General features: G+C 33.3%; 1 protein-coding gene across 3 annotated transcripts in view; it reads left to right on the top strand.

Moving 5' to 3' along the window:
• The window catches only part of Pyroxd1 (pyridine nucleotide-disulphide oxidoreductase domain 1), a 56,120-nt gene that overhangs the window by 9,482 nt on the left and 28,519 nt on the right, over positions 1-18,119 (top strand). For all 3 annotated transcript variants that reach the window (XM_048787283.1, XM_015498221.2, XM_048787282.1), the window contains 8 exons: positions 1,906-2,025; positions 4,847-4,975; positions 7,000-7,073; positions 9,770-9,930; positions 10,768-10,868; positions 13,155-13,290; positions 14,494-14,606; positions 15,203-15,325. In XM_048787283.1, the coding sequence (XP_048643240.1) occupies positions 1,906-2,025; positions 4,847-4,975; positions 7,000-7,073; positions 9,770-9,930; positions 10,768-10,868; positions 13,155-13,290; positions 14,494-14,606; positions 15,203-15,325 (957 nt within the window). The remainder of the gene's footprint in view (positions 1-1,905; positions 2,026-4,846; positions 4,976-6,999; positions 7,074-9,769; positions 9,931-10,767; positions 10,869-13,154; positions 13,291-14,493; positions 14,607-15,202; positions 15,326-18,119) is intronic.

Genomic DNA, 18,119 nt, shown 5'->3' on the forward strand with positions numbered 1-18,119 from the left:
CTTGGAAAGCTGGGAATGGAACCACCATTTGACCCAGCTATTCCCCTTCTTGGACTATTCCCTAAAGACCTTAAAAGAGCGTACTATAGGGATACTGCTACAACGATGTTCATAGCAGCACAATTTACCATAGCTAGACTGTGGAACCAACCTAGATGCCCTTCAATAGATGAATGGATAAAAAAAAAAATGTGGCATTTATACACAATGGAGTATTATTATGCACTAAAAAATGACAAAAATCATGGAATTTGCAGGGAAATGGATGGCACTAGAGCAGATTATGCCAAGTGAAGCTAGCCAATCCCCAGAAAACAAATGCCAAATGTCATCTTTGATATAAGGAGAGCAACTAAGAACAGAATAGGGAGGAAGAGCATGAGAAGAAGATCACCATTAAACAGGGACCAGAGGGGGGAGGGAAAGAGAGAGAGAAGGGAAATTGCATGGTAAAGGAAGGAGACCCTCATTGTTATACAAAATTACATACAAGAGGAACTGAGGGGAAAGGGGAAAAAAACAAGGGACAGAAATGAATTACAGTAGATGGGGTAGAGAGAGAAGATGGGAGGGGAGGGGAGGGGAGGGGGGATAGTAGAGGATAGGAAAGGCAGCAGAATACAACAGACACTAGTATGGCAGTATGTAAAAAAGTGGATGTGTAACCAATGTGAATCTGCAATATGTATTCGGGGTAAAAATGGGAGTTCATAATATGCTTGAATCAAATGTATGAAAGATGATATGTCAAGAGCTTTGTAATGTTTTGAACAACTAATAATAAAAAATAAATAAATACTCAAAAATTCTTTGAGGTTCTCAATAATTTGTAAGTATTTAAAGAAAATAAAAATATTTTTTGAGACCAAAAAGTGTAAGAATACACAGGCCATATAGTGTAGGATTTCCAGGCATTGTTTAAAGAGCAGCTGAGGTCAAATTCCAATCCTCAAGATTGTTTTGTTCCTGCACAGCAAACTAGGTAAGAACTAGAAAAACTAGGTAGTTTAATTTATGATGTGTTTTCAGGATAATTAATGGTTAAGGATAAAATAGCAAAGAAGTAAAGGGTTAGGACAAAAGATGAAATGATCCACTTTAGAATCTTAGCTGGATAGGAAAAATAGTGAGTTTGAGAGAACGTTGATGATCTTCAAGAACAGGAAAGAAGAATACAAAGAATATGTCACAATAAGTTTAGCTGGTAAGTAGAATATAACAGCTAGAAGAATAAAGAAATAGATAAGATGCTGGTTTAAACTATGGAAAAGTATATACTGTTAGCTGTCTTTTTATAAGCCAAGAAACTAACACTCAGAAGTGTCAGAACTGATGTTTGAGTTCAAGTCTTAAAATACAGAGAGAGCCTCATCCTCTTTTCACTGTTTATAATGCATGTATTAATCAGTTTTTCCATTACTGTGACAAATACCTGAGATAATCAACTTAAAAAGTAAGAAATATTTGTTTTGTCTCAGTTTCAGATGTCTCAGTCCATTGCCAGTGTTTCTAGGCCTGTGGTAAACTAGAACATCATGGTGGAAAGCATGTGCTGAAGCACAGCTCTTCACCTCATGGAAGCTGGGAAGCAAAGAAAAGGGGATAGAATCTAAATATCCTCTTCAAGGCATGCCCCTGATTATCTGACTTCCTTCCACTAGGCTCCACCTCCTAAAAGTTCTACCACCTCCCTGTTATGCCGGAGGCTGGGACCAAACCTTTAGCATGTGGGCCTTTGGGAGACATGTAAGATCTAAACCATAACAATGCAGTTGGCCAACTTTCTTGTTTTAAGAACATGAAGTAATTGTGTATTTTAAAAATGAAAGTATTTTATTAATATTCTTAAAACATCTTTTTAAAAATATACTTTTTTTTTTCTTTTTACCTTTCAATCTAATAAAGGTTTCTAAAATTTTGGAAGAATTTGATGTTGAAGAACAACCAAGTACCATGTTAGAAAATCGTTTCCCCAACATTAAGGTTTTAGAATCTGGAGTAAAGCAACTGAAGAGTGAAGAACATGTAAGATACTTTCATTAAAAGTTATTTTTCTACTGTTAAATCTTGGTGAGGTTTTGACTGTCTTCTTTTTACCCCACTTCCATTGCACCATCATTTAAATCCCTAAAATGTAAAGTTTAGAGGTATTTATTTCCATTATTAAAAAATTTACACTTTTGGCCAGGTGTGGTGGCACACGCCTGGATTTCCAGTTACTCAGAAGGCTAAGGCAGGACAATTGCAAGTTCAAAAGAGCCATCTGGGCAACTTAGTGAGACCCTGACTCAAAAAGTAAAAAGAGCTGGGAATGTAGCTCAGCGGTAAAGCACCCAAGGGTTTGATCTCATGTACTGCAAAGATTAAATTTAAAAAAGAAAGAAAAGTAACACTTTTGAAAATTTTGTTGTAATTATATAGTGAGTGTGTCGTTTCAGTTTCTACATTTCAAATTTCATTACTGTGTATAAAATGTTTTTGAAGTACTGCATTAGATACAAGGATATACTAGGAATAATACAAGCTTAGCTCCTCTAAGCTGTCAGTATCATAGAGAATATAGACATACCTACTATGTATCATATACAATATAGACATGCCTATTATGTATGTAAAAAAAACAATCCTAAAAATACTATTGAAGCTCTGATACTAAGTTTTAGGAAAACTTCACAGAGGGAGTAATATATTTGAGCTAGGTTTTAAAAGATGGGTGAGGGTTTTTCAGGTAGAAAAGGGCATTCTAGGAAGAGTAAATCAATGTTCAAAGAGCCAAAAGAAGGAAAAAGAGGCTAAGAAATAGTGTGGATGTTAAAGGACTTAGCATATGAGTAAATAAAAGAAAATGGCAATCAAGGCTGGATTTTGAAGAGCTTTTTATATCATGGCAAGAAGTTGAATTTATTTTATATTCAGTCAAAATTGTAAAAGTAGAAAAACTTTAAATAATTTTTAGTAAGACATATCTACAATAATGTCCAAGATGAACTGAGGTGGAGCCAAGACTGGTAGCCAACAACCATATTAATAGGCAATTACACTCATACAAAATGATGTAAGTCCTGAGTTAAGACAGGGACAAGGTAGCTAGAAAACGTGTCCCAAATTTAAGAGATATTTCTACTATATATTCAGCAGGACTCAGTAACCCCTTGCACATGAGAATAAGTAAGGCAGTCTCAAGAAAGGATGTTGTCAGATGATTGAAAATATCCTCAGATGAACTTTAGGCAAATAGTAAATGGGGTTTGTAACTATTTCAGCTATAAAATGGGTGAAATGCAAATAATTCCATATAAAGAAAGTTAGGAATACTGAGTTTTAGGAGAAAAAAAATTTAAAATACGAATTCTAAAACTGAAGTAAGTTTCTAATACATTTAATGGTAATACATATTCCAGATAACATCCATGTCAAGTTGTTTTGCAAACTGAGTGGATTCTCAAAAACAAGAATTTATATATTAGTGCCTCCCACTACTATTTGAAAAGTATGATACGTGTGATACATATCTGCATTCTTATCCATCATCCTGTTCCTTCCTTAGTGAATTAGAAATAGTGTTTTATTTTCATGTCTACTTCCAAAAATTTAGCAGTAGCTAATGAAAAATGTTTTTGTGATGTTTGTCTTTATAGTAGCTAAATTAATTTTTCAAGTTTGATCGGTGGCTACAATATAATATTATATTTTATTATTTTTAAAATTTTGAGACAGGGTCTCACTCAATTGCTTAGGGCCTCGCCAAGTTGCTGAGGCTGGCCTTGAACTTGGGATCCTCCTATCTCAGCCTCCCAGTATAAATTCTATTTCTGTCAGATAAAACTCTAACCAGATTATCTGAAGGAAGACTTGTATAATATTTCCATATGGATTATATTTGGTTGGATTGTGGGTTTATGTGTTTTTATGCAGATGAAGAGTTAAATTGGGTAATAAATATCTTTATGGGTAATAAATATTTGAATGATTTGCTAAGTTTTATAAATTAAATGTATAGCACAAATGAAAACCTCCAAAGTCAAGCATTTCTCGTAATAGTATGCACTTATGTCTGCTTTCTAACCTCCTAGAATTACATTTTCATTCAGTACTAAGGAACAAAATAGTGAATCTTTAATACGTATTTTTAGACTCACTGATATTATGAAAAATTAATATAAAAAACTTCAAAGCCAATGCCTGCAAAATTGAGGTTAACATGTTTTTCAATTGTATTAAAATGTAATCTCTCAAAACATTTAGTTTGCTAAAAGTTGTTATTATTGTATTTAAGCAATTTTTTAGCACATCTCATATTTTTAGATTAAAAAGACACATTATAACCTCCTATACCACATACTCCTTCCCTGAACCCATATCAGATATTAAGGTATGATAGGATTAGAATCACTAGATATTACAGTAACTTCCACTGGGAATAAAAGAATTTTCACCATGACCTATTCCCATGATAAAAAACTGATCAAAATGCTCAGTTTTAAAGTTCTTTATCAAGTTTAGTTTTTAATCTGAGGTTAACCTACCTTTCCAGACATTATGAGAGTCCCTGAAATTTTATTGCAGAACTTGTGTGGATGTACTTTTTTAAAAAGTCCAGAGGCAAGAGAATGATTTTCATCAGATCTTCAAAATGATTTATGACACTAAACTAATTAGAAATCACTTAATTAGAGAATATAGGCTTATGCTTAGTTTTGTAATTGCTATAACTAAGAATTGAGTGCCACCAAGAGGCAACCATATTATGTTATTTTGCTTTTGTCTTATTAAAGTTTTAATTTTTAAGTGAAATTGTACTCATGTATGTTTCTCTTCTTCCTTTCATTGCTGTGTGTACTTACAGTGCATATTCACAGAAGATGGCAGTCAGCATGTGTACAAAAAACTCTGTCTGTGTGCTGGAGCTAAACCAAAATTGATATGTGAAGGAAATCCTTATGTATTAGGAATTCGTGATACAGACAGTGCTCAGGTAATATTTTAAGGTTGGGTCATAGGAAGGGAACTTGAAGTTTCCTTAGACTTTTCAACATCTGAACCATAGTGTTCCATGCATAATGTTAAATTTTAAACTCAGAAGGAAGATTTCTCATAAACCAGAATGATTATAATGTTTTATTATTGCCAACTTTAGTTTGTTTTTTGTTGATAATTTATCTTATGTTTTAGTTCAGTCGAATGTCCTATATTTGTTTGGCTATCACATAGTTTAGATATAGTGCCTGTGCTGAATGGTGTAGCTTACATTGCACACATATCAATTACTCCAGTTTGGGAACATTTGATTTGCAACCTAAACAATATTTAACAATCTTTTTCCAAAAAGGTATTGCATATCTTAAATTTGTGATCTTATTGCTCAGCAAAGAAATTAATATTCATAATTTCTTTGGTATGAAATCATGGAACTGATAAAGGTTTATGGCTTGGTTGGTTTATTGCTATTCCCCCGAACAAGGATAAACCATCCAAGAACGTGAAATGTTTATATGTGCAACTTTTTTTGGTAATTTATTTATTGTTACCAAGAAGCTCTTCCTGGTTTCATGCCAATACTTTGTAATTCCCAAGATTACTGCTCCTGTTATGATTTTGCACTTACGTAACATTTTAACTTCATTAAAATTGCTGTTTTCTTTCAACCTACTTTTAATTAGGAATTTAGGAAAAAAACATTATCTATGATTATCCTCTCATAAATAGTTTAGGTTCATACTATCAGAATTTGAGCTTGGAACTGTTTTAGGTAGGTCTTCAACATACATGAACATACGTATACATCACAGATATTGAACAGCACACATGAACATACATTGAATTCTCATGAAAATCCTGATATTCAGGAAAGCCTTTGTTTCAAAGGTAGCTTGGGATGAAAGACAAAGGAAAGCATTTATAATATCAGGAGGGAACTACCTGGCAGAGTGGTTTACAAATAGAACACTGAGATTTTTACTTTAGAACAGATAAAAAGTAGAAGTACAACATCTGTTATACTTCAGGTTTAACATATGTATAGTTTAAACTCATGCCTTTCATCTCTATGTCTAGTGCTCTTTATAAACCTTTCTTAAATTGCAATATCCTCAATGAAGAACAAACTAAACTTAGCTTCTGTTTTTTTCTACAGTATAATTTTTAAAAAGTAATTTTTAGTGAACACTAAATTTGGGGGCCAATTTAATAACAATGGTAAGTTAGATAATAGGAAGAGAAATTTTTTTTGCTCAGATGTGATTCTGAAGCAATAAGACAAGTCTGTACTTTTGAAAAGTCCAGAGGAACGGCCACTGACTTCTCCAAGCTGAACATAAGTCTCTTTTTTTTGGAGGGGGGGTCAAGTAGTTCTCCTATAATGGTAAATACATTTTTCAATAATTGTTAGACAGTATTACATGTCTGCTACTCCTAATAGCTTTATCACGTCATATAAACAGTCCTTCAGAAATATTAAGGGATATAATCACTTATTTCCATTTAGAGTTGAGAAACCTAAGGCATAGTGGTTAAGCATTTTACCCCAGGTCATCCAGTTAGGAACTGCTAAAGCCAGTGACTCTACAGCCTGTTCTCTTAACCACTATGTTGTTATGCTTCTCATTCCTGAAAATTTTAATGTTGAGAGACTCTAAGGAAACAGGTCCACTGAGAGGCTAGATAAAAAGAATAAAAATTGATTTGGTCAAACAGTTGGAAATGTGGTAACCTAGACAATACCTCTTGCTGAAATTCTGAAGTACTTCACATACAGTGACATAAAAGGCAAGAAAAATCAGGATAGGCCTTGCTACAAAGGCAGCTTGGAATGAAACAAAGGGGAACGTTGTAATAATTGAGAGGATAATATTCTGGTAGTATAGGGAAGTGAGATTTATTTTATTGTTCCTTTATAAATTTGATAAAACACATTTTTTAGAATATTATCAGTAAAGCCTCTTGCTTCAGGTATTGTCCACTATTTCAAAACGCTGTCTTATTATTTTCTTTTTTATATAGGAATTTCAGAAACAGCTTACTAAAGCTAAAAGAATAATGATCATAGGAAACGGTGGTATTGCACTTGAGTTAGTGTAAGTATGTTTTTAAATATTATTTAAGAATTGCTCTGTGGTTCATATGATTATTAGCAGAAAGCATACCCTGAAAATCAAAGATAAACATAACTATTTTTCAGTGTTTTCAAGGAAAAAAAAAATAGTTCTTATGGAACCCATCTCTGCAGAAATTTCCTCACAAAACATAAAAGGTTTGGGAATGTTTTTGGTCTGAAGGGCTCATAAACCGGTGGCTGGGAAGTTTTGATGCATAGATGTGCTTTATAACTATGTCCTGCGTATAAAAATAATTTACATGTATACACCTAAGAAATTTCATGGCCTATACACTTTTTATTGCTTATACCCACCCTCCTTCACTCATTTAATTTGTTACCTGTCTGGCCAGTGAAACCCAATAACAGTAGTAGTGACTACTATTATAAGACATGGTACTCCCAGAGCTAGGGATATAGCTCAGTTGGTAGAGTGCTTGCCTTGCATATGCAAAGCCCTGGGTTCAGTCACCACCACCACCCCAACAACAACAACAACAAAGATGTGGTCCTCCCAATTCTTAGTTTTGTTTGTTTGTTGGGGTGGGGGGGGGGCAGGTAATATTTTCATTTTAAGATGATATTTCAAGTTCAAAAAAAATGTTGAGAAATAGCCTATTGTGAACTGCAGAACACTGGTTCACTTTCCTTGTGATTTTTATCTTTCAGTAGGTGGCTAACATACATAGTCTAGATCTCTTTTGGGCCAGAAAGTTGGGTCAAACCACAGAAGGAAAAACTTGAATAAAAATAAGGAATATGCCAAGCCTGCCTTCGCTTATGCATCCACTCCAACTCTTAGAATAGTTTTTGCCCTTGTCTTTTTAGGATGGTCAATCCCATTGGAAGCCTATAAGAGTTCAGCAATAACTTAAGTATTAGAGGTAGCAATCATTATTATGGTAGGAAGTTTCTGTCATTGTATAGAAAAAATGCAGAGAAAATTCTAGAGTAGTAACCAAAATTCAAGCCATGTGGGGAGAGGCACAGATGTAGAAGGGGCTTCAAATTGTTTGTACAAGTGACAGATAATCTTCATCAGCTGTCACCAAAAGTATCATATAATAATTATTATAATTTACATTTAAAAGCTTTTTTATGTTCCAAAATGTTTATAGTCTCCAACATTTAATCTTTTATCATTTTCTTTATGTTGAAGAATGAAGACTATAAACATGGATAAAACATAATTTTACACACAGTAAGCTATTTGACAGCTTAAGAATGGTCACAAGTATTGCTATTCTGTGTTTAGATCCATTGAATGATTAGTTCTCTGTCTCTCAGGATGAAAAATGACATATGTAAACCCTTTCTACTCTTTAATACCATCTGTGTCTACAGAGGCTAACACTAATTTTGTTCATCAGTATCCCCTTATTATCTGTTTCTTCTTTCCAAGTACAGATTAATTCTTTTCAAACAGTTTTTCACAATTTTACTAAACTGTGATACCACGCTATTGTCTATTTTTTGAGTGGTTTTAAAAATAAAAGTATTTCATCTATGTGTGATACTTTCAAGCTTGTATATCTTGATGAGACCTCAATTTGGGTTAGGAGAAGATTAGAGGCTGAGGAAGAGCAAGTTCAGGACTACTTTGTGGTGATTACTTAAAATAACTGTGGCCTGCAAGTCAATCATAAGTATATTAAACTACGCTGATGTTTTTATACTGCTATATTAAGGTATGAAAAACTATAAATTTCTCATTTATAAAAAGGAAAGCATTTCATGATAACTATATGACTATATGTAAATTGAGCAAAATTATCAAATAGGTATGTATTCCATTTTCTGCTAATGAGCAATGTCTGACCTAAGCAACATAAAATAGAATTTTCTCCCAGTAATCTAAAATTTAGTGACTAAATGTTAGCATTGGAGAGTAAGAAAAATAAAGTAACACTGGATAAGGCAAAGGGCTTCTTTCCAGTATGTCAAAAAAAAAAAAACATGAATAGCATGTGACCAGGAGTATGATGTACTAAAAATATCTTGTCTTTTCTATTACATGGTTATTATTAGTCTTGAAAAGTCACATAACCTGTGTTACATTATACCAGTCTAAGAGATTAAAATGGCATTTTGTTTGAACCATTAAAAATGTTTCCAAAGAAGTCAACTATTCCCAATACTGTAGCTATTTACCATCTATCCATTATTGATTGCACTATAACCAGATGAACAAAACCTTGTGTACATCTGGAGGACAGTTGCATAAAACTTGAACACTCTGAAATGATATTCATTGTAATAAAATTTTTCTTAATGTTAAGTACATATATTTAGTATTCTTTTGTTTTGCTTTTGGATTGAACCCAGGGGCACTTTACCACAGAGCTACATCTCCTACCCTTTTTATTTTTATTTTGAGACAAGGTCTTGCTGAGTTTCTTAGGGCATTGCCAGATTGCTGAGACTAGTCTCAAATTTGCAATTCTCCTGCCTCAGTTTTCAGTCACTGGGATTTCAGGAATATACCACCGTATGCAACTATTTATAGTATTTTTATTATCCTTAAAGTGTATTATGTTACTCTTTATAATCAGTCTTTCCAAATTTGTCTAAAAATGTTTGTTACTTTTGCTTTAAAAGATAATTGTTATTTGCAGATACAGAGATTTCTCCTTGGACCTTTGAAATTATGTCAGATAACCTTAATATTTGTTTCAGATATGAAATTGAAGGCTGTGAAGTTATTTGGGCCATTAAAGATAAAGCTATTGGGAATACTTTCTTTGATGTAGGAGCTGCAGAATTTTTGACTTCCAAACTCATTTCTGAAAAACCAGAGACTAAAATTGCACATAAAAGAACTAGATATACAACTGAAGGTATGTATGCCATCTAGTTCATTAATTCTCATATAGAATTTTTTTAACTATACACAAAAGGGCTATAAAATTTTAGCAACATATATTTGGTATATAAGACTATGGATATTTATTCCTGTATCTTTACATGAAGTTTTCAGATTTTCTAAAACATATATACAATTGAGAAATTTAGAATGAATTAAATAAACCAGCCCATTTGCCTCTTTGCAAACAGATGCTATAGGGCAGTACCGAAGGTAATTTTCTAAAAATACCACAGGTACAAACCTCACAATTTTTGTTGTTATTGCTGTTGTTTAATAGCTTTTAAAAAAAATTCTGGGCTGGGGATGTGGCTCAAGCGGTAGCGCGCTCGCCTGGCATGTGTGCGGCCCGGGTTCGATCCTCAACACCACATACAAACAAAGATGTTGTGTCCGCCGGAAAAAAAATAAAATAAAATAAAAAATAAATGTTTAAAAAATTCTCTCTCTCTCTCTCTCAAAAAAAAAAAAAAAAGGAAAAAAAATTCTGACATAAAATTCAAAACAAAAAATTTGTACGTTTTGGAGTTCTTAAAAGTTCATAAAATTTGAAAATCTGACAACTAATTTTCTTACCCTTCAAATTATTTGGTATGTAATATCCAAAAAAATACATCAAGTGTTATTTATACACAATACTTAATGGAAGGATTATCCATTTTATAGGTATAAACCAAACAATATTAAAAAGAATTAAATGATTAATGCTTAGTTTAGTCACGAATGAGAATCATACACTGCCTAAAGTTTCAGAACACAGGCATAATTTTCTGCCTGGCAATTTGTAAATCATCTGAGTTCATTTTTTCAGGAAAGAAAAAAGAAGCAAGAACCAAAGTTAATGCCGATAATGTAGGCAGTGCCTTGGGACCAGACTGGCATGAAGGGTTGAGTCTTAAAGGAACAAAAGAGGTATGTGTCATACACTGGCTAAATATATTTAAATGCAATGTTAGATTCGTGAGCCATTTGTTAACGTTAGCCAAAGAATTGGTAGGTCACTTTACTTTATAAATCCATAGTGCTAGGAAGGGACTCAAAGCCATTTGGCCTAGATGCCCACCAAAGATAGGTGAATATGAAATTTATCCAACTCTCAGTCTTCCTCTTAACTCTGAAGGGATAGAAATTTCCAAACCCTGATTACACTGAACACACCTGTCCTCTTTTAATCTTTTCTTCAAGATCACTTCAGATACTTCTAGTACACTTATAAAGTTTGTTAGATAACCCTATCTCTCACCATCCACAAAACTCAACTCAAAATGCTTCAAGGACTTAGAAATAAAACCAGAGACCCTGCGTCTAATAGAAGAAAAAGTAGGCCCTAATCTCCATCATATGGGATTAGGCCCCAACTTCCTTAATAAGACTCCTATAGCACAAGAATTAAAACCAAGAATCAATAAATGGAATAGACTCAAACTAAGAAGTTTCTTCTCAGCAAAAAAAATAAAAATAAAAACAATCTGTGAGGTGAATAACTATCCTACATCTTGGGAGCAAATTTTTACCCCTCACACATCAAATAGAGCACTAATCTCTAGGTTTTACAAAGAACTCAAAAAGTTAAAACACTGAAAAAATAAATAACCCAATCAATAAATGGGCCAGGAACCTGAACAGACACTTCTCAGATGATGATATACAATCAGTCAACAAATATGTGAAAAAAATGTTCATCATCACTAGCATTAGAGAAATGCAAATCAAAACCACTCTAAGATTTCATCTCACTTCAGTCAGAATGGCAGCTATTATGAATACAATCAACAGTAAGTGTTGGCAAGGATGTGGGGAAAAAGGTACTCTCATACACTGCTGGTGGGACTACAAACTGGTGCAGCCAATATGGAAAGCAGTATGGAGATTTCTTGGAAAACTGGGAATGAAACCACCATTTGACCCAGCTATCCCTCTCGTGGGTCTATACCCAAAGGACTTAAAAACAGCATACTGCAAGGACACAGCCACATCAATGTTTATAGCAGAACAATTCACAATAGCTAAACTGTGGAACCAACCTAGATGCCCTTCATTAGATGAATGAATAAAAAAACTGTGGCATATATACACAATGGAATATTACTCTGCAATAAAAGAGAATAAAATCATGGCATTTGCAGGTAAATGGATGGAGTTAGAGAAGATAATGCTAAGTGAGGTTAGCCAATCCCAAAAAAACAAATGCCGAATGTTTTCTTTGATATAAGGATGCTGATTCTTAGTGGCAAAGGGAGGGGGAGCATGGGAGGAATAGAGGAACTCTACTCTACGTAGGGCAGAGGTGTTAGAGGGGAAGGAAGGAGCCATGGGGTCAAAAATAATGGTAGAACATGATGATCATTATCCAAAGTGCATGTATGAAGACACGAATTGGTGTGAATATACTTTGTATACAATCAGAAAAATTGTGCTCTATATGTGTAATAAGAATTGTAATACATTCTGCTGTCATATATAAATAAAAATAATTTTTAAAAAAGAGTAGAAAACTCGAAAAAGAAGTTAGATAGGTTCAAACACATTCACTTATTATCCTAATTGGATAAGCAGATTACTTGCTATTTTTCATTAACTATTTTAAATGTTTGACAGTTGTTAAAAAGCTGTCATATTTTAAAAGGAGTATGCATAGAGTTCTTAATAACTCTCTGATTTCTTTAAAGCAATTTTTTCAGCTTTGGATAAGTAAGAGGGTCTGGCTACATGGTATACTTAATTTGGAGGATGGGATTATACAGAATCATTTCTTTCTGTACTCTTAGATCCTACGATTGTTTTTTTAACACAATAATACAGTTCAATAAACTTCTACTGAATATCTACTATTTACCTAGGACTAGTAAAGTGCTAGGTTCTGGAATTTTTCTGAAGAAGTTTTTATAGTCTGTTACTATTCTAATTTTTAAACTATGCATGTGTAATTATCCGGCTAAGAATGAAAAGCATCCCCTCCATTCTATTTGCCAGTGCAAATGCTAGGTCTCTTTAAAGTACTGAATGCATTTCTGCTCATTCCTCTTATGCACAAAAATGGAGAGGTTTTTTAGGGGTATCCAGAGTAATTCATATCTAAGTATTGTTTTTCCCCTCTATGTTTCTGCAAGTGTATTATAGTTATTTTCTTCGTCTTCAGTAACACAAGTTATTTTCTTGAAGTATTAGAGTAACCTTTTTTTTTCTTTTTACTTCTAGTTTTCTCGTAAAATTCATATTGAAACTATGTGTGAAGTAAAGAAAATCTATCTTCAGGAAGAATTTAGAATTCTAAAGAAAAAGTCCTGTACTTTCCCAAGAGACCATCATAATGAATCAATTAAAAGTGATAAAGGTAAAATATATAACCACTTATTTTAAAGGAATACAGTCTTGCTGTCTTATATTTTAAAACTTGAGATTTCCATATAAAATTTAAGTAAAAAATAAAGCCATAATTGAATAACATTAAGTCATTTCATTTCACTACTTATTCTTTAAAATTTCTAATAAATTATATAAGGCTTTAAATTTTACACAGTGCTTGGACTGTCTCAGCTCAACGAGTTAATCAATATATTACAGCTCAAAACAAATCATATTACAAATAAATTTTTTTAAAAATCCTAAAGTTAGTTGAGGTAAAGTGACTTCCCTTAATCGGATTGAAAATTTCTGTATTTAGGAATAGGATATAGATTTTCTATGTCCTATTCCACATTCCCATGAAAACTACTATTCTACACTCTTGTGCATTATTTGAAGAAATATATGATTATATAAATCTCCTGCTCCAAATTTTCAGTTTTTCCATAGGAAAAGGTAATGTTCAAGATGAACTATGTACTATGAAGAAAAACACTGAAGAATAAACTAGTTGGGGGGCTGGGGATGTGGCTCAAGTGGTAGCGCGCTCGCCTGGCATGCGTGCGGCCCGGGTTTGATCCTCAGCACCACATACAAAGATGTTATGTCCGCCGAAAAAAACTAAAAAAAAAATAAATATTAAAAAAATTAAAAAAAATAAACTACTTGGATCAAACAGTATAAAATATTTATGAAAATTTTCAAGGAAATAATTTATAAAGTGATTATCAGTTAAATTTACTTTGTTAAAATGTATATGTCATCTACGGCCATACCACCCTGAACGCGGCCGATCTCGTCTGATCTCGGAAGCTAAAATGTGTATGTCCAAGTTTGAAGGAAAACATGTAGAATGCCATGTTTTTTGTAATTATACCCCAAAAAAGATGACGTACCTTATAAAAAAATACCTTATAAAAATTATTCAAGGTGTTATTCTAAACTCATTTCCCTCTTTTTTTTTCCTTTTCCATTTTTTGTTGTAGAGGACACAATATCTTTATTTTTATGTGGTGCTGAAGATCAAACTCAGTATCTCACATGTGCTAGGCAAGCACTCTACCACCAAGCTACAACCCCAGCCCTCTTTCTTCTTCATTTCTAGTTGTTATATTCATGTAATGCTGTGAATAATTGCTGGTTATTATATCTGAGAATAAAGTTGTTTTTTTTTTTTTTTTTTTTTAAAAAGAGATGTGGCCTGTGTATGTGGAATTGACCAATGAAAAGATATACGGCTGTGACTTCATTGTCAGTGCTACAGGAGTTACACCAAATATAGAACCTTTTCTCAGTGGTAACAATGTAAGATTAAATTTTTGGTTCAACTATGATTATTTTTAAAGTATTAACTTTTATGAAGATTTCCTCTCAAGCATGAAAAATTGTTTTAGTATTAACATATAACTTAAGATGGCTGAAAACAGTTTGGTTTATAGCCAAGCTTTGATTTACAGTATTCTTTATTGTTTAAAGTACTTAGTAGCAGCATAATGTCATCAAGGTACATAACATACAATTTATCTAAACATTAGTAAGAGACTAACATCTCCTATGAATTCTCAAATGTGAATTTTATACTCTTTTTTAATTATTTACTGATTGCTATGCAGCAAAAGCTTATAAAAACAGGAATGTTTCTGTAATTATGGGTGGTATAGTCATATGATTATTAAATATTTTTGATGTTGAAATTCTGAGAATTTTTTTCTGATTCTGTATTTAGTAGGAATTTGATCCCTGGAAATTCAGCTTAGGTGTCTAAATTTGGCAGCTGTTTTTCACTTTCTCATTAAAGATCAGCACACCAAGGAGTAAAAATTTCACTTGGTCTTTTACTTTAGAATGAAAAACTTGTTTCATTTTTCTCAACACTTATTGCTTATAAGGAACATTTTTAGTTTGAACTAGGAGAAGATGGTGGCCTGAAAGTGAATGACCATATGCACACATCCCTTCCTGATATCTATGCTGCAGGTGACATCTGCACTGCCTCTTGGCAACCTAGCCCAGTCTGGCAGCAGGTAAGCTTGCATTTATGGTCATTTGTTTTTGTTAGATAATGCACTTGAAAATAAATCAGTTGCTATCAACAAGTCCAACTTTTTAATTTTCCACCTTTTCTACTTTAAGGAGGACTCTTATATCACAGTCATTTTCTGATGTTAAAAAAATAAAACTAGATTTTTCCCCCTTTTTGGTAAGTTATACAATAGTAGATTGAGATATCTATTTTCTTTTCCTTTTACATAGTTTTATTGAACAACTGTTGTTTCACCACTTTATTCTCACATCAAGCCTCACACAGTTCAGTGTAGCAGATGTTTCCATCTCCATTCACTCCTGGGATATCTACTAAGAAGGGGTATGAAGTTGAGAATATCAGTAGAGTGAGCCAGAGTCAGCCTTAGAATCCAGGTCTGACTTCAAAGCTCAAGCTGAGATATTTTTTAATTTAAAAGAAATTATGGGATAGTATTTTTTTCATTTTCATATGCCTATCAGTTCTGTCCAATAGTACTTTCTGTGATGGAAATTCTATAATTCTGTTCAATAATTCTGTACTGTCTAATCTGACAGCCCCTAGAAGCACATGTCACATGAGTACTTTTAAGTATAGCTGATATGACTGAGGAACTTAACTTTTTGGTTTTATTTACTCTTAATTATATTTAAAAGCTACATGTGGCTAGTCACAACCATATAGTCACAACCATAGCAGAGCTTTTAATTTAAACAATGAAAATGACTCAGATCATAGATTACATAAAGCCTCCTATTCCTGGTAACTCTATTATGGTAATCATTACTATGAATTTTCTTATAGTGAATTGCTTTCCTCCACCTAACAACTCCCAACTGGCTCTGCACTTCCTCCTTTCCTCACACCCTAGCCTATTTCCTTCTAATGGGAGAATAATAATACTAGAGGAAGATAATTAAAAACACAAGGAGGTTATGTTAGAAGGGGTAAAGATAAGAGACATATTACAGATAAAAGAACCTTAGTTAAAAAGACAAGTTCTTGGTTAGAGCTATTATTCATTCAGATTAACTATAGGGTGTAATGTAGTGGGAAAGCACTGCATATTTGAAGAGGCAGTGTCATTTTTTTATTTAATGTAGAATAGAGACATCAGTACTGGTGTCAGTCTTCTTGTTTTCAGCATAGCTTCTTTTCAGTTTTCTCCATCATCCTTTGTCATTTTTTGTGGTATAACTGTTACAATTTTTTTTTGGCGGGGGGTGGTACTGGGGATTAAAATTGACCACTGAGCCACAACTCCAGCCCTATTTCTATTTTATTTTAGAGATAGGGTCTCAGTGAGTTAGGGACTGCTTTTGCTGAGGCTATCTTTGAACTCACAGTCCTCCTGCCTCAAGCCTCTAGAGATGCTAGGATTACAGGTGTGCACCACCACACCTGGCAGTTGTCAAAAAATTTTAATTAGGAGTTTGTGAGATTTTTTACAAACATTTTAAACCCACTAAGATGAATTATTTCTTTAATATGCTATAATTTTATACAGGGAAAATATTCAAAAATAAACAGACATCTCTTATTTTGAGTAAATCTAATAGATTCCATTTCTTAATTTGCAGAAGCAATAAAATATTAATTTTATATAGCCCAAGATGCAAACTCAAGGAATATTGAGGCTGGATTACACTAGGTAATGGCCCAGCAACATGTGGGCCATTCTTACAGCCATTGTCCAGCTATTACTGTGCTCAGTTTACTCTGATTTCTTACAATATTCTACCTTTTTACTTCATTAAACCTACCTTGTTTATGAAGATTTTTTTAAGTCAGTGCAGGCCACTTCTTATAGCCATTGTCCAGCTATTACTGTGCTCAGTTTACTCTGATTTCTTACAATATTCTACCTTTTTACTTCATTAAACCTACCTTGTTTATAAAGATTTTTTTAAGTCACTTCTAGAAATGCTCAAAGTTCATGCCTGTATTGTATTGTTTTTGCACACAAAAGTCAGTATTAAGGTACATATGCACACACAGAGGTGTAGAAGGAAACAAATTGCCTATTATAGGCCAACCTGTTCTCCCTGGAGAACAGCCATGTAGTAGGTGGTGGTGGTTATGCTTCAGGTGAAGAAACTGAGGCTCGAAAAGATAAATAAATGTGTAGAAGAATGGAATTCACATTTACTGTTACTCCCAAAGCCAGTGTTTTCTGTTATACCAGGGAATTCCAAAATTTATAGAAATATAATAAAAATACAATAGAGGGGAAATTAGTTCTGTCAAAGAGATGACATTGCATGACTTTCCAGAATCGACTGCTGAAATCTGATATGATACCTTAGGGCTGGCACCAGCTGACAAATATCTGTATGTGGCTGACCATAGGTTAACTGTACAGTAGGACTTTAACCATCTGATGCCTAAATCTAAAGGTTACTAGACTATGGACCAAATTTTTCAGAGATTGGTATCTCTCTCAATGCTGAAGACAAACTTTGATGTGGGGACTGGTTAATTAAAATTTCATTTTCAGTGTACCTGAAATATTTTCATAATATTTAGTAGAAATTTTATTAAAATATATGTGTAATTGGTGTCATACTATATTACCTGTAATAGGCCAGGGGTCACGTTGTGTCTCTCAGCTTTTGTATTCTTGTAGAAGAAAATGTGAAGCAAGCAGGACATAAAATGTAGTGGAAGTATACATAGCAAAGTTTATTGGAGGAACAGGGAAAGACCCTCAAAGAAGCCGGTGGAACATCTCAAAGAAGAGAGAGATGTGGCACTCCTTTTTCCCTAGTTTTATTGGGAGGTCTTAAGGAATTTTC

Source organism: Marmota marmota, unplaced genomic scaffold (genome assembly GCF_001458135.2).
Source record: "Marmota marmota marmota unplaced genomic scaffold, marMar, whole genome shotgun sequence".
In the NCBI taxonomy this organism is placed as follows: Eukaryota; Metazoa; Chordata; class Mammalia; order Rodentia; family Sciuridae; genus Marmota; species Marmota marmota.